Source organism: Oncorhynchus mykiss, chromosome 20 (assembly GCF_057628025.1).
Source record: "Oncorhynchus mykiss isolate SJ-2025 chromosome 20, ASM5762802v1, whole genome shotgun sequence".
Lineage (NCBI taxonomy): Eukaryota > Metazoa > Chordata > Actinopteri > Salmoniformes > Salmonidae > Oncorhynchus > Oncorhynchus mykiss.
The window spans coordinates 8895582-8922112 of record NC_143041.1 but is presented as its reverse complement, the minus strand read 5'-3'; the positions used below and the strand labels follow the sequence as shown (position 1 = coordinate 8922112).

Here is a 26531-nt window from a genome sequence, read left to right as displayed (position 1 = left end):
TGCATCTCAGTGCTAGAGTTGTCACTACAGACCCTGGTTCGATTCCAGGCTGTATCACAACCGGCCGTGATTGGGAGTCCTATAGGGCGGCGCACAATATGCCCAGCGTCGTCCGGGTTAGGGTTTGGCCGGGGTTTGCTAAATAAGAATTTGTTCTTGACTGACTTGCCTAGTTAAATAAATAAATAATAAATCATATTTGGGGAGTTTCTCCCATTCTTCTCTGCAGATACTCTCAAGCTCTGTCAGGTTGGATGGGAAGCGTCGCTTGCACAGTTATTTTCAGGTCTCTCCAGAGATGTTTGATCGGGTTCAAGTCTGGGTTCTGGCTGGGCTACTCATGGAGATTCAGAGACTTGTCCCGAAGCCACTCCTGCATTGTCTTGGCTGTGTTCTTAGGGTCGTTGTCCTGTTGGAAGGTGAACCTTCACCCCAATGTGAGGTCCTGAGCACACTGGAGCAGGTTTTCATCAAGGATCTCTCTGTACTTTGGTCCGTTCATCTTTCCCTCGATCCTGACTAGTCTGCCAGTCCCTGCCGCTAAAAAACATCCCCACAGCATGATGCCGCCACCACCACCATGCTTCACCGTAGGGATGATGCCAGGTTTCCTCCAGAAGTGACGCTTGGCATTCAGGCCAAAGAGTTCAATCTTTGTTTCATCAGACCAGAGAATCTTGTTTCTTGTGGTCTGTGTCCATTTGATGCCTTTTAGCAAACTCCAAGCGGGCTGTCATGCGCCTTTTACTGAGGAGGGGCTTCCATCTGGCCACTCTACCATAAAGGCCTGATTGGTGCAGTTGTGCTGTGATGGTTGGCCTTCTACAGAGGAATGCTGGACCTCTGTCAGAGTGACCATCTGGTTCTTGGTCACCTCCCTGACCAAGGTCCTTCTCCCCCGATTGCTCAGTTTTGCCAGGCGGCCAGCTCTTGGAAGAGTATTGGTGGTTCCAAACTTCTCCCATGAAGAATGATGGAGGCCACTGTGTTCTTGGGGACTTTCAATGCTGCAGAATTGTTGTACTACCCTTCCCCAAATCTGTGCCTGGACACAATGCTGTCTTGGAGCTCTAAGACAATTCCTTCCACCTCACGGCTTTCCAAATCATGTCCAATCAATTTAATTTACCACAGGTGGACTCCAATCAAGATGTAGAAACATCAAGGATAATCAATGGAAACAGGATACACCTGAGCTCAATTTCGAGTCTCACAGCAGAGGGTCTGAATACTTATGTAAATAAGGTATTTAAGTTTTTCTTTTTTAATAAATTATCTTTGTCATTAAGGGGGATTGTGTGTAGACTGATGAAGCCAAAACAATTATTTAATACATTTTAGAATAAGGCTGTAACGTAACAAAATGTGGAAAAAGTCAAGGGGTCTGAATAGTTTCCGAATGCACCATAGTGCAATACACAGGCCCTGATCAAAAGTAGTGCACCATATAGGGAATATGGTTCCATTTGACATGCAACCAGATAGGAGGAAGTAGGAAGCAGCAGGAGGTGTTTCAGGCCTGGAGGGCAGCAGGAGGTGTTTCAAGCCTGGAGGGCAGCAGCAGCAGGAGGTGTTTCACAGCAGGAGGTGTTTCAGGCCTGGAGGGAAGCAGCAGGGGGTGTTTCACAGCAGGAGGTGTTTCAGGCCTGGAGGGCAGCAGCAGCAGGATGGAGGAACTCAGAACACCACAGGATCAGCACATACTGTAGCTAGCATACAGAACACATTCTCATAGTGCAAACCCATGACCTAAATAAAGGAAATGCACCCCTTCCTAGGGCCAGGAGTTTTTCCTGATCACTCTAGGTCCCTATTTTTAAACACTAGCTACAAGCCAATAATAACTGGTCCTCAGTTTTTCCTGGTCGGGTAACGAGGGCTGTAAAACTCCTGGCCGTACACCGTTCCCCAAAAGTGAAATAGCATGTTATCATGGTTAACATAAATGGGAGCTGTGTGAGACAGATGTTGGCCAGTCAGAGGAGGAATGTGATGGGTGGATCCTCATCCAAGATCAAAGAGATCACACAACCCATTCTAGATAACCCCATCACCCCTGTCAACCATAAGTCACAGATCCACACACATCTCTGCAACAAACAAGCTAATAGATGACCACTAACCAGCCAGCAGCTAATACATCTGTTGACTTGGAAGATAAGAGCTAAATGTTGTTAGCATGGGACCTCAGGATGAGGTAAAGCAGAGGGGTGGGAGGCAGGGAGGGAGGGTAGGAGTAGAAGCTGTCCTAAACCATAGATCTAGTATCAGTTTACCGCCACCCTCAATCCTAACCATAACCATTCATGGGGATGGGGAAAAGCTGACCCTGTATCAGTGGTTAGGGGTAACTTCTACTGGGATTTAGGGGGAGTACCTACCTCCTAGCGCAGAGTAAGAAGAAACAGCCAGTCAAAGAACAGAAAGGTGACAGGTCAAAGGGTGTGAGGGAAAACAAGAGGGCACATTTAAAACACTACCTAATTCAACAGAGACAACAATGACGCAGTAAGGACATAAAAGGAACGACAGAGCAAGGAGCAGCTGAATCACACAGACCATGCTTGGAGCGAGAGAGGGGGAAACAGAAGAACGAGACAGTAGTGCAGAAACACAATACGAGACGAAAGAGTTGCTTCGCCAAGTGCGCAACATTTCTCGCATCGCTAACATTTCCATCTGCCCTAAACGTGGCGAATACAGAGATAGTACATTTGTATGTATGTTGGTGAACCAAGTACCAAGATGTGGATTCTTTGGTCGTCACTCACCTAGTTTCAGTAGCCATCCCTCTCTGTCAGGGTTGAAGAACGTGTGTGTCAGATCGTTGCCATCGTCTTCTGGGATTTTGAAGGGCTCATTTTTGATGCTATCAAATAAATTCTGCAAAACAGAATACAAAAAGGTTGAGTAATGGAGGAAAGGTTTCCTCTCCACGCACACTATCTCTGTCTTACCCTGAGTAGTTCCTCTGGCAGGTCTCCTCCCTCGTTGATACCTCTGTTCATGGAGATGAATCTCTCTACAGGGGGCTTGTCTCTGACGTTGGGGTTGTGCAGGCTGGTGTTCAACATGATGATGGCAAACGACAGCACATAACAGGTGTCTGCAGGAGGGAGAGAAGTAATGAATATTTAGTACTGATACGCACCTCAACAGACACACCTCTCTGCCTTTCACTGAGGTTAACCAGGGATACGAGACACTAGAGTCAATTAATGTGTTTGGGGAAGACTGTTGTTCTCAATATATCGATCATATCTGAATATTGATCTAGAAGCAATAAACAACTTCTTATTTTCTTTTCCTCTGCTCTCCTGCATCCATGACACTCCTGCATCCATGACACTCCTGCATCCATGACACTCCTGCATCCATGACACTCCTGCACTACATTTTGGGATTAACGGAACCTAAAACCCAGAGTCCGTAGAAAGTAGACATTCCATTGTACTGGTGGTATATTAATTCCCTGCTGACACATACCAGCCCATGTCTGTACATAAATGATTATTCTCTGTTTCCCTCTGACGCACTCCTGTCTGTCTGTCCGTCCGTCCGTCCGTCCGTCCGTCTGTCCGTCCAGAGCTACGGAGTGCATTGTCTGTCTCTACCACAGAGCCCCCCACTGAGTGTGTTAGGAATTCTGGTACAGTACTGTTGTTCTGCCCTGGTTTACTCAGAGCAGAGATCCCACTGGGCACACACTGGTTGAATCAACGTTGTTTCCACGTCATTTCAATGAAATGACGTTGAACCAATGCGGAATAGACACTGAATTGACTTCTGTGCCAAGTGGGATGTGTCTTGTGTGAAGAGCACAGATTCACTGCACAGTCCCTCCCTCTCTGGGTAGAGCCATGACAGGCATAGAAAATGAACTATAAAGTATGTATTACCTATGGTGGAAATACTATCCTTACTGTAGTGTAGCTCTTTTTTGTAAATAATTCTGGATTGTGTGGGAATAAGAAGTTGTCTCATCCGTTCCTACTGTATTTCATCCACCTAAGAGATGCTTACATGGCCAGATGTTTTGGTGGCTAAACTACTTGTTGTTGATTCCACATGTGAACTTTTGACCCAGGACAGATGGCAACGGCAAAGGTCTCCAATCAAGATCAGGAAGTATTCATTAGTGATATTTGAATTACTTCCGTATAAGGAGAATGCAAGGCTGAGGGTGACCTAGACCCACAGTGGTCAACTCATAGGAACTAATCTAAAACAGTGAATGGACATTCACTATCATTAAATTCCAAATGGCACACTGTTCCCTAGACAGTGCACTACTTTTGACTAGAGCCCCTATGGGGCTTACCAATAGTGAATGTCAAGTTTCAATGTAGCAGCGTTTTGACCCCCGTGGGTCTAGACAGACTTAATGTTGAATGTTGAGGATCTGACCTGTTGACTGGAAAACCCCCGGATTACAGCCGCAGTACCGCGAGGCAAACGCCTCCATCATCCGGTCAATCTTCTGAGCCTCACCAGGAAGACGGAAACTCCACAGGAACTGCCTGCAACAGACAGAGCAGAAACATTCAGACACTTCATCGAACACAGATGAACACAATTAACTTTCATCATCAGTATTGAGTGTGTACCATATAGAGTCTCTTTTTATGTAGAAACGTCTCCATCTGTCCCTTATAAAAGCAGTTTTGTTTAGTTTGTTCCCTGTTAGATGATGGAAACATGCAGCTCACCTTAAGGCCTGGACGAGGTTGAGGTCAGCAAACTCATGGAGCTCTACGAACGCCTGCAGCACCTTGAGGTTAAACTCATCTCTGGGGACACAAAGACAGGTATTCCAATCAGGAAGTGTTTTTTTTTCTCAAGGCATTTTTCCAAAGCAAAGAGTGGTAATATTGTCAAGGGAATATCCAAAACATTTCCTGGAGAAGAGATTTAATAGTTCCACACACGCAGGTTGAGCCCAGAAGGGAAAAACAACATTTCCACTGCAAATTATTTATTTTGCCCAAGCAAATGCCTTTTCCTTTGAATTCCAGAAAATGTTCTTCCTTCATTGATATACAAAACAACTCTTCAAGAGTCTGGAAGCAATCTTAACAGCTGGCCTATTGAAATGGATCCCAATACCTTGAGGTGCTGAGCTATTGAAGCTTGACATGGTCAAGGATGCATTTGATTGGTGAAAAACAAGCCAACAGAATCCACACAGTCTTTTGTGAGAGAGATTTGTTGAAGAAAGTCAACATCACCTTTGAAGCATAGTGACCTGTGGTCCTCTGAGGTGGTTCATTTAACATCCAATTTAATGTTCCTGAGCCTGAAAACTCATTGTATTATGTATCGCTCATAAACTTCAGAAGGAAACCAAACTCAGGAAATGTTTCTGTAACAATGTTTTCCAAGTAAATAAGAGTTGCTGTGTGTACAGAGAGAAATACCTGAGAAAGAAGCTGATCAAAAAAAAAAACAGCTTTATTACTAATGTATGTCTGAATCTCACTTAAAACAATGATCTGTGGAAAAAAAATCCAACCTTGTATTGTATCAACCGGAGTAATAAGAGGAGCTAGGAAATCAGGACAGGATTACTAACATATTACCAAAGATCCTGTCCGATTGTGTTATTTAAGACAGCTTCGCCCACTCTTTCTCCCTTTCCATCCCTCTCTCGCTCTCTTTCTCTCCATTAAATCTGTAATTACAGTGTGTGTAATGATAGGTTCCAGATCCTCCCGTAAACTCAATTAGGACTAAATGCTAAGTATAGCCGCCCCACCAATGTTTACAGTTATTTCCACTGAGTGGGCTGGCTCTTTGATCATTCCCTCTGGGTTTAGAGGCGGGAACAGTAGAGGACGTATGGGGGATCATAGATTTAACATCTAGACATTTAATATTGACGACTGACTCCAACACACCCACGTCTGGCACACACACACACACACACACACACACACAGTCTGATGCAAACACACACATACACACACACACACACACACACACACACACACACACACAGTCTGCGTCACACTGCACATCTCTTTCAATACATAGACTCTCTCTCTCTCCATTCATCTATTCCTCCTGTTTTTCATATAACCTAACCTCCCGGTCTTTCACTTCTGATATCATCTGATGCTGCCAACAGTGCTGTCTTTAAATCCTTTAAACTGCCGTATCTCTAGTCCCAAGCTGACGCCCCTCCTCTGTTACCTGACATTGTGTTTCTGGGTTGAGTTGTGGAGAATTAACTATTTTTTATTGCTACGCAGGTGTCCACAGTGAGTTGGCATAAGCGGGGCAGACGAGACCAGAGACACCCACGACGACTCGTTGCCAAGGTGATTTGTATTCCAAGGGAACCTGGTGGTCACTTTCATCAATAAATCCAGACCATAATATCCCGCTAGGATGGCCTTATATTCGCCGAGCGAATGGACTAATCACGCGGTGGACATAAATCTGCAGCGCGGCTTTGGGAGCACGACAGGGAGGGAAAACAGTTTCTCTACTAGGTAGATAGATAGGATGGCTTACCGCTCCCCTAAGTAGTCTCCGATGACCGTCTTGTTCAGGCCCTCGCCCTTATAGAGGAACTGAGAGATGTCTTCTGGGGTGTGCTGCAGAAGGTCGTTCTCCAGGAGAAACTGGATCCCCTGGAGACAAAATGGACGACAGACAGTGGGCCGTTTATCTCAATCAAGGGTGAATGATTCTAGCAGAGCAGTATATCACAGGGTTCCATTACTGGACACAACACCACCACAAAAGCTATCCCAAGGCGGAAGAAAATACTTAGACGTGGCCCTCCCTGAACCCCGAGGGTCTGGTTATACACATACACATGAAAATACCTTTTTAGGATCCATGTTGAATTTCTTCCTCCCCATGGCGATTTGTTTGTTCCGCTGTGTTGTTTTGCTGTGAGACATGAAGTGGAAGGAAAGCCATGAAAAACCCACAATACAACCAAGCAACCTCTCCTACAAACACAAAAAAATGACTAATCCTTTACATGTAAAAAGCCACAGGTGCCTTTTTAACCTTGGTCTGTTCGGACACCTGTGACCCATTAGTGCCTGTGACCCATAGAGCCAGATTTAAGACATGTCTTTTCTCACCGGATATACCAATAGGGATCAATTAGTGATGGGAAACGAAGCAGGCTGATGGTGATAAATTAGATTATAAGGTAGTTCTGTCACATTTTGGGTATGGAAATTAGATATGGTTCATCGACTAAGGTTGATTGAAAGCACTGCACAAAATTCTTCACTATTCAAGTTAGTTAAAACAAATGCAAGCACCAGTGAATGAGACCATGGGCTGTTCACTCACCTTTCTCCTACACATGTTAGTTGCTCAATCTCAGTCATGACTTCAGCTATCTCAAACTTCAAGCGCTGAGAGGGGAAGAAAAATAAATATAATTGGATTCTTGGAATAGGCTGTATTCTGAGAAACCTCTTCAAGAGTGAAAGCAGTACTGTACAAAAACATATGTTGAATGAACAGAGACACTGACAGAGATCCAAAATAGTAATTCTGAGAAAATGATAGAGGCTACAGATGTAGAATATTAATTTGACAAGGAAAATAATCCTGCAGCAACAGGACATGATAACTATTGTGTGGATTATAATTAATGGACATTTTTGTAGGGGTTGATACATTTTTTTGTCAGGGCAAATCAAGTCGGACATTTTAAAGTGGAAATTACCAACTTTATAAGTCTTTTTTAGACTTTGAATACACTACAACTTTGCATTTCCGGCGGTGTAGAAAATATATTGCAACAATATAATCAAATTAAAGGTCCTACATCTGTACACGAGCACGTCAGAAAAATACAATACACTCTTCCTCAAAGCTTTCCCAGCTACGAAGCCGAGGCAAAGCAACTTCAAGGCTACCCACTTCAATATCATCCAGCAGCTCTCTCTTCCTCCGCCGGATGTTTGACAGCTCACCCCTCTCTTCCAGTGAGAGATCCTGAGGTACTAGAAGAGAGAGATCACAGGGAGAGAAACATCCTTAGTCTACTGCCGATGCATCTTGTTACACTCCGTGTCACACACATCAAAGCAGATACATTTGTCTTAATTTGTGAAAAAAAAAAGGTTAATGGTCTTAACTATTCCACATGAAAGTGTTTTCTGACCCTTTTTAATGCTCGGGAATATTCTATTAATAAAACCAATCCAGATTAAGTTTCCGTTCATTAAATGCGAATTTGGTAAATTAACGCAACCGTCGCCCTCGACTCTTTAACCGCCCAAGGGTTTAGAGCTGAGGTGAAGCGGACACGAGTGCCCTCGCGCTCTCTCTCTCTCTCAATCCCTCTTTCATCCCTCTCTCTATCCCTCTCTCCATCTCTATCCCTCTCTTCCCCCATCTCTCTCCATCTTTATCCCTCTCTCCATCTTTATCCCTCTCTCTCTTTCTCTCTCTCAGTGAAACCACCAGAGAAGGGTCTCTGTGATCCGGCTTCATTAACCCAGCTAAGAGGCAGATATACACCCACTAAATCTCTCTTCATAAAGCAGGACCATGACAAGACTGATATCAATGCCAAGCCACTGCGTACAGATACTGTGGAAACATACAGTATTTACTTCACAGTTTCCCTTTATACAGAACCGAATAACATTACCAGTGAACTAAAGCCATGTCTTGCCAATTAAATAACATGGGAGCCTACCCAAGAGCTGCCCAGTGCTAATTTAGCAGTTGGCAACTCGAGTTCTTACAAGAGGTGCTCAGGGCTCTAAACATTGATCGCAGCAATGATATTAATAAGACTAACAATTAAACAAATGCCCGTGTAAAGTATTTTTAAAATTATAATTAACTTTTATTTAACTAGTCAAGTCAAAATGATTGTTCCCTTTAACTATTTTATGTAATCCTATGTTGCACTTTGTGTCCGGGGGTCAGGTAGTGAGACAGAGAGCCAGTTAAGCATTTCCTCCTGGTTCACTGTGCTGCTGTCCGTGTTGCTCTACGACAATAGAAGGGATGTGGAGCTACAATAATCACTGACTGGAGTTCAACATCCAAATAGAGACAATAATTAGCTGGCTATCCTCGGGGTTAACCTCGCTTTGGTTATACAATCTCGGTGGAACTGTGACTGAATGTGATGCAATTAGTTTCAAGTTCAAGTTGACACAGCTCTCAATTGAGAAATGACTAAAGTTATTATTTGAAGTGGCACAATGTTATCTGTGATAGGAAATGTCTGCTCATTTCAATTTGGCCTATTTCAAAGCAGAAATGTACTGAATTGTCTTATTATTACCAAGAACACAAGAAATCTTAAATCCTGTTCACCAGAAACCCATTGGAGTCTATTTCTATAATAATGTGCGTCATCCACTCAACGCATATTAGATTATTGCTTTTTACAGCAAATATATTTAGATGTATGTAATTTGCTTGTTGGATGGATGATATTCTGCATAGAGAGAACATAGCCTGGTTTTTCCCCTGCCTGAGACCAGAGGCTCTAATATGTCTCCTGGTTAATAGGACCGTCTGGGTAAATTCATCTGGCTGATTACTATCTGATTCATCATGGATGTTAATGAGAAGGTGCATGGGAGCTAGCCTGGTTAAACCAGACTGAACACTGCTCAGACTGAGCACACCACATGAGTGCAGCATTCCGTCTGGTTTAAGCAGCCGAGATGTGAGGCTGAGCTCCCTTCAGAAGCCTCCCTACACCACATCTGCTCTGACCATTATATCACCCTGCAAAACACACCTTCATCTATCAGATCAACAGGGAAACAAGCTGGGCAAAAGCAGGGAAGGTACATTTAAAACGGGTAATAAATGGACCCTTCTGGTCCAGTGGTGGTGGACATTAAACATGAAGATAGGGTAGGGGGTCTTACAAATTAGATTGCTAATACAATCCACCCTGGCAACCGCCCTCTGACTAATCCAGGAAATGAGTTTAGTAGAGTCTCCAGTTGGCAGACAGAGAAAGAGTCATTTGTGAATCTAACAGGGTCCAGAGCTCTGACAGTCACAACAACTGAATGGTTCCTTTATCAACAAAACAAGTCTTTATCAGTCTTACTTTCAGCAGTCGTTAATGTCTCTTCACCAGTCTGTATTCCACCTGTTTACACCGTCTAGGTGCCACAGGTACATTATCGTTCAAATGTTTAGGGTCACTTAGAAATGTCCTTGTTTTTGAAGGAAAAGCACAGCGCAAACTGGCTCTAACCAGAATAGAAAGAGGAGTGGGAGGCCAGGGTGGACAACTGAGCAAGAGGACAAGTACATTAGAATGTCTAGTTTGAGAAACAGACGCCTCATAAGTCCTCAACTGGCAGCTTCATTAAATAGTACCTGCAAAACACCAGTCTCAACGTCAACAGTGAAGAGGCGACTCCGGGATGCTGGCCTTCTAGACAGTGTTGCAAAGAAAAAGGCATATCTTAGACTGACCAATAAAAAGAAAAGATTAAGATGGGCAAAAGAACGTAGAAACTGGACAGAGGAACTCTGCCTAGAAAGCCAGCATCCCGGAGTCGACTTTTCACTGTTGACGTTGAGACTGGTGTTTTGCGGGTACCATTTAATGAAGCTGCCAGTTGAGGACATGTGAGGCATCTGTTTCTCAAACTAGACACTGTAATGTACTTGTCCTCTTGCACAGTTGTGCACCGGGGCTTCCCACTCCTCTTTCTATTCTGGTTAGAGCAAGTTTGTGCTGTTCTGTGAAGGGAATAGTACACAGCGTTGTATGAGATCTTCAGTTTCTTGGCAATTTCCTGCATGGAATAGTCTTCATTTCTCAGAACAAGAATAGACTGACGAGTTTCAGAAGAAAGGTCTTTGTTTCTGGCCATTTTGAGCCTGTAATCGAACCAGCAAATGCTGATGCTCCAGATACTCAACTAGTCTAAAGGCCAGTTTTGTTGCTTCTTTAATCAAAAAACAGTTTTCAGCTGTGCTAACATAATTGCAAAAGGGTTTTCTAATGATAAATTAGCCTTTTAAAATGATAAACTTGGATTAGCTAACACAGCGTGCCATTGGAACACAGGAGTGATGGTTGCTGATAATGGACCATACAATATTCCATACAATAGTCATTTACAACATTAACAATGTCTACACTGTATTTCTGATCAATTTGATGTTATTTTAATGGACAAAACATGTGCTTTTCTTTAAAAAACAAGGACATTTCTAAGTGACCCCAAACTTTTGAACGGTAGTGTATGTCAACAAAGTTTTATCTGAATCTCAAATTGATTTGAGAGTTGCAGTTGTGTGCCACTGAAATAGCTACACATCTACTCTGTCAAATCTACTCCAGTCAGTGGAGTGACAGGTTGGGTTGAGCAGGTGCAAAAATGGTGCCAGGGGGCAGGGGTTAAATAAATTCCAACATGTGCACCACAGAGCAGAGCCTCTGTAAATCTATAAATAACCATAACCCTCTATACATTTACCCCCTAAACAAATCCCCTCAATCTCATTTTAGGAGTAAATCCCTACGATGAAGTCCTCATCCAAAAACGGCCAACTGTTCACTACCCTCCCTCTGCAACTGGGTAGTTGATGATACAGTAACAGAGACAACTTCTGACTTGAGATCTGTGCACATTCCTCTGTAGAATCTCTGACAAGGATGGGATACATTTGGGGGTAAGAAAGCCCACCTCATTATGTTTAGTCAGCTTACAGTACAAACTACCCTTGCACATGATACACATTCAAATAGACCCAAAACAGGCTGTCCATTTCATCACATTTTATCCACTTGTTGGACTGGAAAGTGTGATAACCATCTATTACTAAAACCCCCACTCATCCCAGCTTGACCAGTCAAACAGAGTAGGACTTAGACCAAATCCCATACTCTGTTACTGTACATGGGCCAACTTACCATTTTAAAAGCTAAACTGGGTAATGGGCACAGCCTGGCGGGTTGTCTTTACTGTCCTCTAGCTAGCCTGGTCTGTGTGTTGGAGCATGGGAGAACCCTGTCACCCCACTGGCCCCAGCAGGGAGATGGGATGAGATAGACAGGCCAGGCAGGCTGTCTCTGAGAGCCTCCTCTGGCTATAACCTGTAATCTAAAGCCTGTTGTCACCAATCCCTTTAACTTTATACCACTTGGACTCCCCTCACTGGCCTCACATGCACGCACAAACACACATTTACAGGGACACACGTCATGCACACACGCAGATGCAGGAGCACATAGACAGACACACGCACATAGATACAAACATACATATACAGATGCATGCACATCAGTGGAGGCTGCTGAGGGGAGGAAGGCTCATAATAATGTCTGGAACAGAATGAATGGAATGGTATCAAACATATGGAAGCCATCGGTTTGATGTTGTTGATACCTTTCCACTTATTCAGCTCCAGCCATTACTATGTGCCCGTCCTCCCCGATTAAGGTGCCACCAACCTCATACCTTAGGAGGCCGGTGGGGGGGGGGGCTATAGGAGAACGGGCTCATTGTAATGGATGGAATTGTATCAAACATCAAATTTATGGAATCCACAAGTTTGACTCCGTTCCATTTATTACATCAATAACAATGAGCAGTCCTCCTATGGCTCCTCCAATCCAGCCTCCTCTGATACATACATAAATACAGTGCATTCGGAAAGTATTCAGACCCCTCAACTTTTTCCAAATTTTGTTAGGTCACAGCCTTATTCTAAAATTGATTAAATTGTTTTTTTTACCCTCATCAATGAAAACACAATACCCGATAATGACAAAGCAAAAACAGTTTTTTAGAAACGATAAAAAATGCATAAAAATGTATAAACTGCAATATCACATTTACATAACTATTCAGACCTTTTACTCTGTACTTTGTTGAAGCACCTTTGGCAGCGATTACAGCCTTGAGTCTTCTTGGGTATGACACTACAAGCTTGGCACACCTGTATTTGGGGAGTTTCTCACATTCTTTTCTGCAGACCCTCTCAAGCTCTGTTAGGTTGGATGGGGAGCGTTGCTGCACAGGTATTTTCAAGTCTCTCCATAGATGTTCGATTTGGTTCAACTCCGGGCTCTGGCTGGGCCACTCAAGGACATTCAGAGACTTGTCCCAAAGCCACTCCTGCGTTGCCTTGACTGTGTGCTTAGGGTCGTTGTCCTGTTGGAAGGTGAACCTCCGTCCCAGTCTGAGGTCCTGAGCGCACTGGAGCAGGTTTTCATCAAGGATTTCTCTGTAATTTGCGCCATTTATCTTTCCCTCGAACCTGACTAGTCTCCCAGTCCCTGACGCTGAAAAACATCCCCACAACATGATGCTGCCACCACCACCATGCTTCACCTGAGGAATGGTGCCAGGTTTCCTCCAGACGTGACGCTTGGCATTCAGGCCAAAGAGTTCAATCTTGGTTTCATCAGACCAGAGAACCTTGTTTCTCATGGTCTGAGAGTCTTTAGATGCCTTTTAGCAAACTCCAAGTGGGTTGTCATGCGCCTTTTACTGAGGAGTGTCTTCCATCTGATCACTCTACCATAAAGGCCTGATTGGTGAAGTGCTGCAGAGATGGTTGTCCTTCTGGAAGGTTCCCCCATCTCCACAGAGAGACTCTAGAGCTCTGTCAGAGTGACCATCGGGTTCTTGGTCACCTCCCTAACCAAGGCCCTTCTCCCCAGATTGCTCAGTTTGGCCGGGCGGCCAGTTCTAGAAAGAGTCTTGGTGGTTCCTAACTTCTTCCATTTAAGAATCATGGAGGCCACTGTGTTCTTGGGGACCTTGAATGCTGCATAAAAAAATGGTACCCTTCCCCAGATCTGTGCCTCGACACAATCCTGTCTCAGAGCTCTACGGACAATTCCTTCGACCTCATGGTTTGGTTTTTGCTCTCTGACATGCACACTGTCAACTGTGGGACCTTATATAGACAGGTGTATGCCTTTCCAAATCATGTCCAATCAATTAAAATTACCACAGGTGGACTCCAATCAAGTTGTAGAAACATTTCAAGGATGATAAATGGAAAATAGAAAGCTGACTCAAGTTTTCCAAAAAGCACCTGGAAGCACCTAGATGATCATCAAGACTCTTGGGAGAATGTTCCACAGACAGATGCGTCAAAAGAATAACTTTTTGGATGACATTGGTCCCATGATGTCTGGCGAAAACCAAACACTGCATTCCACAGTAAAAACCTCATACCAACGGTCAAGCATAGTGGTGGTATTGGGATGGTTTGGGGATGCTTCGCCAAAATTCCTCCACAGCGATGTGAGAGACTGATCAACAACTACAGAAAGCATTTGATTGCAGTCATTGCAGCTAAAGGTGGCACGACCAGTTATTTAGTGTAGGGGGAAATTACTTTTTCACACAGGGGAATTGGGTGTTGTATAAATGTGTTAATTAAATAAAAAATAAAAGTATTATTTTCTTTTTAAACTCAGTTTCTAATATTAGGTTTTGGATGAAGATCTGATAATACTCCGTATCAAACATATGCAAAAAGAGAACATTTGAAAGCGAGCAAATACTTTTTCACAGCACTGTACATGCATACATACAAACTGTAGCACACACACAGGCACACGCTCGTGCTGCCAGCTGGCTTTAAACCCGCTAATACCCACCCCCACAGCTCTTAATCCCAATCGGACCATGGGGCTGACGGCCACAGTGGAAGTGGGATGTATACAGTGCACACCCACAGATGTTGTTTCCAATGGCCAGCCAGCCAGCCAGCCACTCTTTCTCTCTCTTCTGTAACTGACTTTGGCAGTGACAACACGGACAGACACAGTAACAAACATTTGTAGTCTTGTTTAGCTGTACGGGGATGCGACCTGGCAGTTTGTCAAGACACAAGAATTTGGGGAATGATTGGTACAGGGCAAGTCAAAGGGCAGTGGGTTATGATGAGTGTGTACTGTATTCTCTATGTTAGTCAGTGTAGCTAATGGAAGTGTATTATTTTCATGAACGTATGATCTGGCTGCTGTTTGGCCTTTTCAATAGTTGAGTATGTTGCACCTCACTGCTTTGTGGATCCATCTATGTGCATCTATGAATTGTCGTGTATACGACAATGCAGGAGCGATCACTATACCATTATTTTGCAGTAATAGCTCAAATCTTTGGGCAGGAGGAGAGCAAAGATTGTGGGGGGTAATATCTTGGGGTTTAGCTACTAGAGCAGCATCTAGTACCCTGGTGTAGAGAGATCTAAGATCTAGTACTGGGGAGCTAAACTAAACTGCCATCCAATGATTGCATTGTGTAATCTGCTGTTTTAGGGAGAGGGAGCGGACCCCTGCTAGGGGGTGATCCATCCATCCGGGTGGTCCCTCCCTCCACCCTGGTCTGTCCAGACATCATGTCCCCTCATGCCCAACATCTGCTCAGGATCACCACTAGAATGTAAATATTTTATTTGATGTGCTGTGGCCTTATATCAGCTAGGGCCGGATACTTCACGCCCATATGCCTGCTGCCAGTACATTCGTATTTATGCAGATTTGATACACCTTGGAATGAGATTGATGCTGTTTCTGGCACCCACTTCTAATCAGAGAGCTGGATGGGGGTTGAGTGACTGTGAAGACTGAAGACAAAACCACTGCCTGGAGATTGTTGCCTGGAAGTCCAGGATGTTGATGCTTGTCTACTCTGACCGGGCGGAGCAAAGCTGTCTTTGGCTGACCTGCTGGAGGCTTGAAAGACTAGATACACAGGCCACTTCAAAATAACAGTCATGGAACACCTAAGACATTTACTGACTTCTGTGTTATTGTGTTAGGGTGGACGTTTATACAATCTATAAGCACACCTTTGATGTCTACATGTACATCTTGTGTAGTTACTAGCTATAAGCACACCTTTGATGTCTACCTGTGCGTCTTGTGTAGTTACTAGCTATAAGCACACCTCCTTTTAGAATCCCTGAAAACACAAGCACAGCACACTTCTTCCTTTTAGAATCCCTGAAAACACAAGCACAGCACACTTCTTCCTTTTAGAATCCCTGAAAACACAAGCACAGCAAACTTCTTTCTTTTAGAATCCCTGAAAACACAAGCACAGCATACTTCTTCCTTTTAGAATCCCTGAAAACACAAGCACAGCACACTTCTTCCTTTTAGAATCCCTGAAAACAGAAGCACAGCACACTTCTTCCTTTTAGAATCCCTGAAAACACAAGCACAGCAAACTTCTTTCTTTTAGAATCCCTGAAAACACAAGCACAGCATACTTCTTCCTTTTAGAATCCCTGAAAACACAAGCACAGCACACTTCTTCCTTTTAGAATCCCTGACAACACAAGCACAGCACACTTCTTCATTTTAGAATCCCTGAAAACACAAGCACAGCACACTTCTTCCTTTTAGAATCCCTGAAAACACAAGCACAGCACACTTCTTCCTTTTAGAATCCCTGAAAACACAAGCACAGCACACTTCTTCCTTTTAGAATCCCTGAAAACACAAGCACAGCACACTTCTTCCTTTTAGAATCCCTGAAAACACAAGCACAGCACACTTCTTCCTTTTAGAATCCCTGAAAACACAAGCACAGCACACGTCTTCCTTTTAGAATGCCTGTGAACTCTAAATAGGTGTTCTGGTTCTACATACTTGTGTTCGCAGGGCCACAGGGCTGAGTGCTCCAGAGAGTAGAGCTGGGATGATAAACCAAAAATTATTGATACCGACCGAACTAACCATTTATTGAGGACATTTTACTGATATTGATAAGTAGCCTTTACTAGAGGAATGTGACATTTGAAATGAAATAAGTCTTAATATAGGCTATTGCTAACGGGATAATTGATAGCCACAACATTCAATGTAGTAGTAGTAGTTTAAAGGGTAATGTAAAAAAGTAACTGGTGCACACTAATGTTGTAAACTTAGCGTTCAATTGATCGTTATCATGATAATTCAGTCAATTTATCATGATATGGATTTTTGTCCATATTGCCCAGCTCTACCAGAGAGCAGCAGTTACCTAGCCTGGCCAAGAAACACACACAACCCACGTAGCCTCCAGCCTCTATCCAGCCTCTAACTACCCCCTTAAAATTGGATCTACTTCCATTTAGTTCCCCTACTAGTGAAATAAGATCATTATTACTCAAGGAAAGTACCGTCTCTCTCTCTCTCTCTCTTTTGCTCAGTCTCAGTCTCTCGCTTTCCTTCTCCATCTCTTCTCCTCTCTCCCCCTCCATCTGAACTCCACCCCTGTCTGTCTCTTTTCTCATTCTTCCTAATTTGATAACTCATTAACAATCGAGGCAATAGATTGCATCCAAACAAAATGATCTGTGGGACATGCCAACTCTTCCAGACAGTCGTACGTGCTAGTCCACTACCCTCTCTTCTATGGCACTGAAAACACATTGGGAAGCCTCCTCAGTATTCCCCATAATCAATTCCATATGTGGTGTTTCTCTACAGATGAGGCAGCAGTACTGGAATCCTTTAAGAGTCCCTCTCAATCCCTCCTTAAACCTAGTCTGTGCAGTGCCAATGATGCCTCACCCCTTAAAGTGTGTGTGTGTGTGTGTGTGTGTGTGTGTGTGTGTGTGTGTGTGTGTGTGTGTGTGTGTGTGTGTGTGTGTGTGTGTGTCTACTGTATAGCCTAATCCTTCAATGTCGTCCCACAATACACTAAACTCAATCTTAACAGTCAAAATGAACAGAATATTTTTTTTCTAAATCTCCTTTTAAGCTGTTTCAATAAGGCAACATGGTAGGAGGCCTCATAAAGGCTACATGTATAACATGGCTCATATAGCACACAGAGTAGAAATATGTCATGAAGATACAGTCGGGAAGGAAGACAGTAAGACACAGGATGGTAAAAGAAAACATAAGAAAGAAAACAGGACTTACTCTGACAAACCAGAAGGGCAGAGAGAGAAACAGCTGTGTAGGGGGGCTAGTTAGTTGACTGGCTGTATCTGATGTAGCCATATAGCCTATGGCTGTAGCTAGCAGATGCCTTGTGCAAGCCAGAAGGCCCTCCAGGCAGTGTTCGAGCTACAGACCAGCCAAAAGGCACCCACAGCATGGCAATAATGACTTCCTAATGTCCCCTCACACCCCTCACCCTACCGCCACAACAAAGACTGCTGGCCAACGAAATAGACCTATAGTGTAGATTCGGGGCAGGAAACCACTAATGTAAAACTTCAACTCATATAAAACTTCAACACCCCAAAGACTCAAGCAGTTTGTATTGATGTTCTTCTCAAAGAACATGTATGTTTCCATGCCCAGTGAGATTGATAAAAGGCATAATTACAGTCTCCAAGATACAGAATGAAAGGAAAATGGAGATGAATTCAACATAAAATAATAAAGTATTAATTTGAAAAAATAATTGTTGTCAAGGTGCCCATTTCTGATAAGAAAAGCCTATTGACAGAATTAACTGCCCCTCAACACCGTAACCTACAGTCCCAAAGAACAAATACACACACAATCATGCACACACACACACAAATCATACACACAAATCATGCACAAACACAGACACTTTCTGCCCAGAGAGAATGGAAGGAAAGGGGTTTCCTTGGTGTTTCCCACGGTCAGATAGAAGAAAGCATGTTGAAAGAGAGAGGGTGTCACTAAGGTTATCAGGATCCGGACACAAGAAATACTGACAAGACACACAGCACTTAGTAAAAAACCCATTGCAACAGAGCACTTAGTAATAACCCCATTCCAACAGAGCACTTAGTAAAAAACACATTCCAACAGAGCACTTAGTAAAAAAAACATTCCAACAGAGCACTTAGTAATAACCCCATTCCAACAGAGCACTTAGTAATAACCCCATTCCAACAGAGCACTTAGTAAAAAAAAACATTCCAACAGAGCACTTAGTTATAACCCCATTCCAACAGAGAACTTAGTAAAAAAAACATTCCAACAGAGCACTTAGTAAAAAAAACATTCCAACAGAGCACTTAGTAAAAAAAACATTCCAACAGAGCACTTGGTAAAAACCCCATTCCAACAGAGCACTTAGTAAAAAAAACATTCCAACAGAGCACTTAGTAATAACCCCATTCCAACAGAGCACTTAGTAAAAAAAACATTCCAACAGAGCACTTAGTAATAACCCCATTCCAACAGAGCACTTAGTAAAAAAAACATTCCAACAGAGCACTTAGTAGAAACCCCATTCCAACAGAGCACTTAGTAATAACCCCATTCCAACAGAGCACTTAGTAATAACCCCATTCCAACAGACCACTTAGTAAAAAAAACATTCCAACAGAGCACTTAGTAATAACCCCATTCCAACAGAGCACTTAGTAAAAACCCCATTCCAACAGAGCACTTAGTAATAACCCCATTCCAACAGAGCACTTAGTAAAAAAACATTCCAACAGAGCACTTAGTAAAAACCCCATTCCAACAGAGCAATTAGTAAAAAACCCATTCCAACAGAGCACTTAGTAAAAAAATCATTCCAACAGAGCACTTAGTAAAAACCCCATTCCAACAGAGCACTTAGTAAAAAAAGCATTCCAACAGAGCACTTAATAATAAACCCATTCCAACAGAGCACTTAGTAAAAAAAACATTCCAACAGAGCACTTAGTAATAACCCCATTCCAACAGAGCACTTAGTAAAAAAACATTTCAACAGAGCACTTAGTAATAACCCCATTCCAACAGAGCACTTAATAAAAAAAACATTCCAACAGAGCACTTAGTAAAAACCCCATTCCAACAGAGCACTTAGTAAAAAACCCATTCCAACAGAGCACTTAAAAATAAACCCATTCCAACAGAGCACTTAGTAAAAAAAACATTCCAACAGAGCACTTAGTAATTAACCCATTCCAACAGAGCACTTAGTAAAAAAAACATTCCAACAGAGCACTTAATAATAAACCCATTCCAACAGAGCACTTAGTAAAAAAAACATTCCAACAGAGCACTTAGTAATAACCCCATTCCAACAGAGCACTTAGTAAAAAAACATTTCAACAGAGCACTTAGTAATAAACCCATTCCAACAGAGCACTTAGTAAAAAAAACATTCCAACAGAGCACTTACTAATTAACCCATTCCAACAGAGCACTTAGTAAAAAAAACATTCCAACAGAGCACTTAATAATAAACCCATTCCAACAGAGCACTTAGTAAAAAAAACATTCCAACAGAGCACTTAGTAATAACCCCATTCCAACAGAGCACTTTATAAAAAAAACATTCCAACAGAGCACTTTGTAAAAAATAACATTCCAACAGAGCACTTAATAAAAAAAACATTCCAACAGAGCACTTTGTAAAAAAACATTTCAACAGAGCACTTAATAAAAAAAACATTCCAACAGAGCACTTAGTAAAAACCCCATTCCAACAGAGCACTTAGTAAAAAAATCATTCCAACAGAGCACTTAGTAACAACCCCATTCCAACAGAGCACTTAGTAAAAAAAACATTCCAACATAGCATTTAATAATAAACCCATTCCAACAGAGCACTTAATAAAAAAAACATTCCAACAGAGCACTTTGTAAAAAAACATTCCAACAGAGCACTTAATAAAAAACACATTCCAACAGAGCACTTAATAAAAAAAAACATTCCAACAGAGCACTTAATAAAAACCCATTCCAACAGAGCACTTAATAAAAAAATCATTCCAACAGAGCACTTAGTAATAACCCCATTCCAACAGAGCACTTAATAAAAAACCCATTCCAACAGAGCACTTAGTAAAAAACCCATTCCAACAGAGCACGTAGTAAAAAAAACATTCCAACAGAGCTCTTAATAATAAACCCATTCCAACAGAGCACTTAGTAAAAAAAACATTCCAACAGAGCACTTAGTAAAAACCCCATTCCAACAGAGCACTTAGTAAAAAACCCATTCCAACAGAGCACTTAATAATAAACCCATTCCAACAGAGCACTTAGTAATAAACCCATTCCAACAGAGCACTTAGTAAAAAAAACATTCCAACAGAGCACTTAATAATAAACCCATTCCAACAGAGCACTTAGTAAAAAAAACATTCCAACAGAGCACTTAGTAATAACCCCATTCCAACAGAGCACTTTATAAAAAAAAACATTCCAACAGAGCACTTTGTAAAAATAACATTCCAACAGAGCACTTAATAAAAAAAACATTCCAACAGAGCACTTTGTAAAAAAACATTCCAACAGAGCACTTAATAAAAAAAACATTCCAACAGAGCACTTAGTAAAAAACCCATTCCAACAGAGCACTTAGTAAAAAAATCATTCCAACAGAGCACTTAGTAAAAACCCCATTCCAACAGAGCACTTAGTAAAAAAAACATTCCAACATAGCATTTAATAATAAACCCATTCCAACAGAGCACTTAATAAAAAAAACATTCCAACAGAGCACTTTGTAAAAAAACATTCCAACAGAGCACTTAATAAAAAACACATTCCAACAGAGCACTTAATAAAAAAAAACATTCCAACAGAGCACTTAATAAAAACCCATTCCAACAGAGCACTTAATAAAAAAATCATTCCAACAGAGCACTTAGTAATAACCCCATTCCAACAGAGCACTTAATAAAAAACCCATTCCAACAGAGCACTTAGTAAAAAACCCATTCCAACAGAGCACGTAGTAAAAAAAACATTCCAACAGAGCTCTTAATAATAAACCCATTCCAACAGAGCACTTAGTAAAAAAAACATTCCAACAGAGCACTTAGTAAAAACCCCATTCCAACAGAGCACTTAGTAAAAAACCCATTCCAACAGAGCACTTAATAATAAACCCATTCCAACAGAGCACTTAGTAATAAACCCATTCCAACAGAGCACTTAGTAAAAAAAACATTCCAACAGAGCACTTAATAATAAACCCATTCCAACAGAGCACTTAGTAAAAAAAACATTCCAACAGAGCACTTAGTAATAACCCCATTCCAACAGAGCACTTAATAAAAAAAACATTCCAACAGAGCACTTTGTAAAAATAACATTCCAACAGAGCACTTAATAAAAAAAACATTCCAACAGAGCACTTTGTAAAAAAACATTCCAACAGAGCACTTAATAAAAAAAACATTCCAACAGAGCACTTTGTAAAAAAACATTCCAACAGAGCACTTAATAAAAAACACATTCCAACAGAGCACTTAATAAAAAAAACATTCCAACAGAGCACTTAATAAAAACCCATTCCAACAGAGCACTTAATAAAAAAATAATTCCAACAGAGCACTTAGTAATAACCCCATTCCAACAGAGCACTTAATAAAAAACCCATTCCAACAGAGCACGTAGTAAAAAAAACATTCCAACAGAGCACTTAATAATAAACCCATTCCAACAGAGCACTTAGTAAAAAAAACATTACAACAGAGCACTTAGTAATAAACCCATTCCAACAGAGCACTTAGTAAAAAAAACATTCCAACAGAGCACTTAGTAATAACCCCATTCCAACAGAGCACTTAATAAAAAAACCATTCCAACAGAGCACTTAATAAAAAAATCATTCCAACAGAGCACTTAGTAATAACCCCATTCCAACAGAGCACTTAATAAAAAACCCATTCCAACAGAGCACTTAGTAAAAACCCCATTCCAACAGAGCACGTAGTAAAAAAAACATTCCAACAGAGCACTTAATGATAAACCCATTCCAACAGAGCACTTAGTAAAAAAAACATTACAACAGAGCACTTAGTAATAAACCCATTCCAACAGAGCACTTAGTAAAAAAAACATTCCAACAGAGCACTTAGTAATAACCCCATTCCAACAGAGCACTTCGTTAAAAAAAACATTCCAACAGAGCACTTAATAATAAAACCATTCCAACAGAGCACTTAGTAATAACCCCATTCCAACAGAGCACTTTGTAAAAAACATTCCAACAGAGCACTTAATAAAAAAAACATTCCAACAGAGCACTTTGTAAAAAAACATTCCAACAGAGCACTTAATAAAAAACACATTCCAACAGAGCACTTAATAAAAAAAACATTCCAACAGAGCACTTAATTAAAAAAACATTCCAACAGAGCACTTTGTAAAAAAACATTCCAACAGAGCACTTAATAAAAAAAACATTCCAACAGAGCACTTTGTAAAAAAACATTCCAACAGAGCACTTAATAAAAAAAACATTCCAACAGAGCACTTTGTAAAAAAACATTCCAACAGAGCACTTAATAAAAAAAACATTCCAACAGAGCACTTTGTAAAAAAACATTCCAACAGAGCACTTCGTTAAAAAAAACATTCAAACAGAGCACTTAGTAAAAAAAAACATTCCAACAGAACACTTAGTAAAAAAAAACATTCCAACAGAACACTTAGTAAAAACACCATTCAAACAGAACACTTTGTAAAAACACCATTCAAACAGAACACTTAGTAAAAACACCACTCAAACAGAGCACTTTCCTTTATCCCCCTGACGAAGGCAAAGCTGAAAATGTCCCTACAGATCTAGAGGAAATAGAGGCTCTAAAAACCCACAACCAGCATCAAGTGAGTGCTGGACAATTTGTAGGCCTACAATGTATTTCATTTCTGCTTTCACTCTACCAGCCTAACTATACAATGAGTCTATAAAATAGACTTTGTGCCATACAACACTTGTGATTTAGGGTCTGTTTTACACAATGTGAGCGCAGACGTCTGTCTTGTGGCATGTAAACAGCACAGAGGAGTGCGCCAAGTGTGTAGAAGTAGGAGTAAACACGCATTAATGAATTCCATATTATACTCTACTCACTGCCCTAGTTTCTCAGAGTGTGCCGGAGTGTGTGTGTGTGTTCTGTTCTTCTGTGTAATTATCTCTGTTTGTTCTCCTATGAGAGGAAGTATGCATGCTCACTATCAGCACATATAAGAACATGAACTAATCCTATATCATGTCCCTTTTTCCCTCTCCTTGTTAGCAGGCAGTAAATGGAGGCGGAACAAATTATGCCCCAACTTTGACCATATGCTGCACAGCACAGTACAGCTCCATGACATCATGAAGCGTTACACTCTGCACAGCACTGATTTGAGTTTAAGGGTTTTGACTTGAATTAAAAAGGCATTTTAACCAGCGCTACTCTGACTACCAGGGGGAAATGTAGCATGCCAGCATAGTGTACAGTATACTTTGAGCAGACACACACACACACATTTTACTAGACACTCTTATCCAGAGCAACTAGGATTAAGTGCCTAGCTCAAGGGCACATTGGCAGATGTTTCATCAAGTAGGCTTGGGATTCGAACCAACGCTCTTAACCGCTAGGCTACCTTCTGCCCTTAAACCTTAATTTAACCAGGCAGGGGTTATGTAGAGCATGAAAAGGGTTAACACTACAGAAACAGGATGGACCAGTGTGGGCTGAAGAGGGGTGAGATATGCAGAGGGTCCCCTCTTCAGCATCTGCTAATCTCTCACAGTTTAACTGCCAAACAGTTATTCTGCTTCTCTTCTCAAGACAAATGTTTACAACACATTTACATGGCCTTCGCCCCCTGCCTTGGGATGGGGCTGGAAGATTATCCTGTTTGGATTTGGTGTTTGTGTGTGAGATTGTGAGATTGTGAGATTGTGTAAGTGTGTGTATCTCACCCCTCCTGTGTGTGTGTGTGTGTGTGTGTGTGTGTGTGTGTGTGTGTGTGTGTGGGGGGGGGGGGGGGGGGGTTATCAAAATATACTGTGTGTGGGTTTTCTCTTGCATCGTGAAAGCAGTAGACCTATGGAATGCCATAGGCTGTAGTTTATCACTGTCACTTAAATACAGTTGAAGTCAGTAAGTAGTTTACATATAATTTTGCCAAATATATTTAAACTCAGATTTTCACAATTCCTGACATTTAATCCTAGTAAAAATTCCCTGTTTTAGGTCAGTTAGGATCACCACTTTATTTTAAGAATGTGAAATGTCAGAATAATAGTAGAGAGAATGATTTCTTTCAGCTTTAATTTCTTTCATCACATTCCCAGTGGGTCAGAAGTTTACACACACTCAATTAGTATTCGGTAGCATTGGGTTTAAATTGTTTAACTTGGGTCAAATGTTTTGTGTATCCTTCCACAAGATTCCCACAATAAGTTGGGTGAATTTTGGCCCATTCCTCCTGACAGAGCTGGTGTAACTGAGTCAGGTTTGTTGGCCTCCTTGCTCGCACACACTTTTTCAGTTCTGCCCACAAATGTTCTATAGGATTGAGGTCAGGGCTTTGTGATGGCCACTCCAATACCTTGACTTTGTTGTCTTTAAGCCATTTTGCCACAACTTTGGAAGTATGCTTGGGGTCATTGTCCATTTGGAAGACCCATTTGCAACCAAGCTATAACTTCCTGACTGATGTCTTGAGATGTTGCCTCATTATATCCACATCATTTTCCTGCCCCATGATGCCATCTATTTTGTGAAGTGTACCAGTCTCTCCTGCAGCAAAGCACCCCCACAACATGATGCTGCCACCCCCGTGCTTCACGGTTGGGATGGTGTTCTTCGGCTGCAAGCCGCCCCCGTTTTTCTCCAAACATAACGATTGTCATAACGGCCAAACAGTTCTATTTTTGTTTCATCAGACCAGAGGACATTTCTCCAAAAAGTACGATCTTTGTCTCCATGTGCAGTTGCAAACCATAGTCTGGCTTTTGTGTGGCGGTTTTGGAGCAGTGGCTTCTTCCTTGCTGAGCGGCCATTCAGGTTATGTCGATATAGGACTTGTTTTACTGTGGATATAGATACTTTTCTAACTGTTTCCTCCAACATCTTCACAAGGTCCTTTGCTGTTGTTCTGGGATTGATTTGCACTTTTCGCACCAAAGTACGTTCATCTCTAGGTGACAGAATGCGTCTCCTTCCTGAGAGGTATGATGGCTGCGTGGTCCCATGGTGTTTATACTTGCATTCTATTGTTTGTACAGATGAACATGGTACCTTCAGGCATTTGGAAATTAATCCCAAGGATGAACCAGACTTGTGGAGGTCTACAATTTTTTTTCTGAGGTCTTGGCTGATTTCTTTTGATTTTCCCATGTCAAGAAAAGAGGCACTGAGTTTGAATGTAGGCCTTGAAATACATCCACAGGTACACCTCCAATTGACTCAAATGATGGCAATTAGCCTATCAGAAGCTTCTAAAGCCATGGCATCCTTTTCTGGAATTTTCCAAGCAGTTTGAAGGCACAGTCAACTTAGTGTATGTAAACTTTTGACCCACTATAATTCTGATACAGTGAATTATAAGTGAAATAATATGTCTGTAAACAATTGTTGGAAAAATTACTTGTGTCATGCACAAAGTAGATGTCCTAACCAACTTGCCAAAACTATAGTTTGTTAACAAGAAATGTGTGGAGTGGTTGAAAAACGTGTTTTAATGACTCCAACCTAAGTGTATGTAAACTTCCAATTTCAACTGGAAAACCATTTGGAACGGATACCACTCTGAAGGATCTAATGAATGTTGCAAAAGTTCGCTTTCCTGGTTTAAAAATGATACCTTTATCTTATCTTTTTTCACACGTCCAGGGCATTGAGCGGCTGTTTCAATATAACTGCTTTATAATGGA

At 41.7% G+C, this 26531-nt stretch overlaps 1 protein-coding gene across 1 annotated transcript in view; it reads right to left on the bottom strand.

The window, feature by feature from the left end:
- LOC110499201 (cytohesin-3) overlaps positions 1 to 26531 on the bottom strand; it is a 38475-nt gene that overhangs the window by 11030 nt on the left and 914 nt on the right. Inside the window, exons 2-9 of the mRNA XM_036956030.2 lie at positions 7897 to 7979; positions 7318 to 7382; positions 6834 to 6900; positions 6517 to 6635; positions 4710 to 4790; positions 4408 to 4520; positions 2958 to 3106; positions 2772 to 2883 (exon numbers count right to left, since the gene is read on the bottom strand). Of these exons, the coding sequence (XP_036811925.1) occupies positions 2772 to 2883; positions 2958 to 3106; positions 4408 to 4520; positions 4710 to 4790; positions 6517 to 6635; positions 6834 to 6900; positions 7318 to 7382; positions 7897 to 7979 (789 nt within the window). The remainder of the gene's footprint in view (positions 1 to 2771; positions 2884 to 2957; positions 3107 to 4407; positions 4521 to 4709; positions 4791 to 6516; positions 6636 to 6833; positions 6901 to 7317; positions 7383 to 7896; positions 7980 to 26531) is intronic.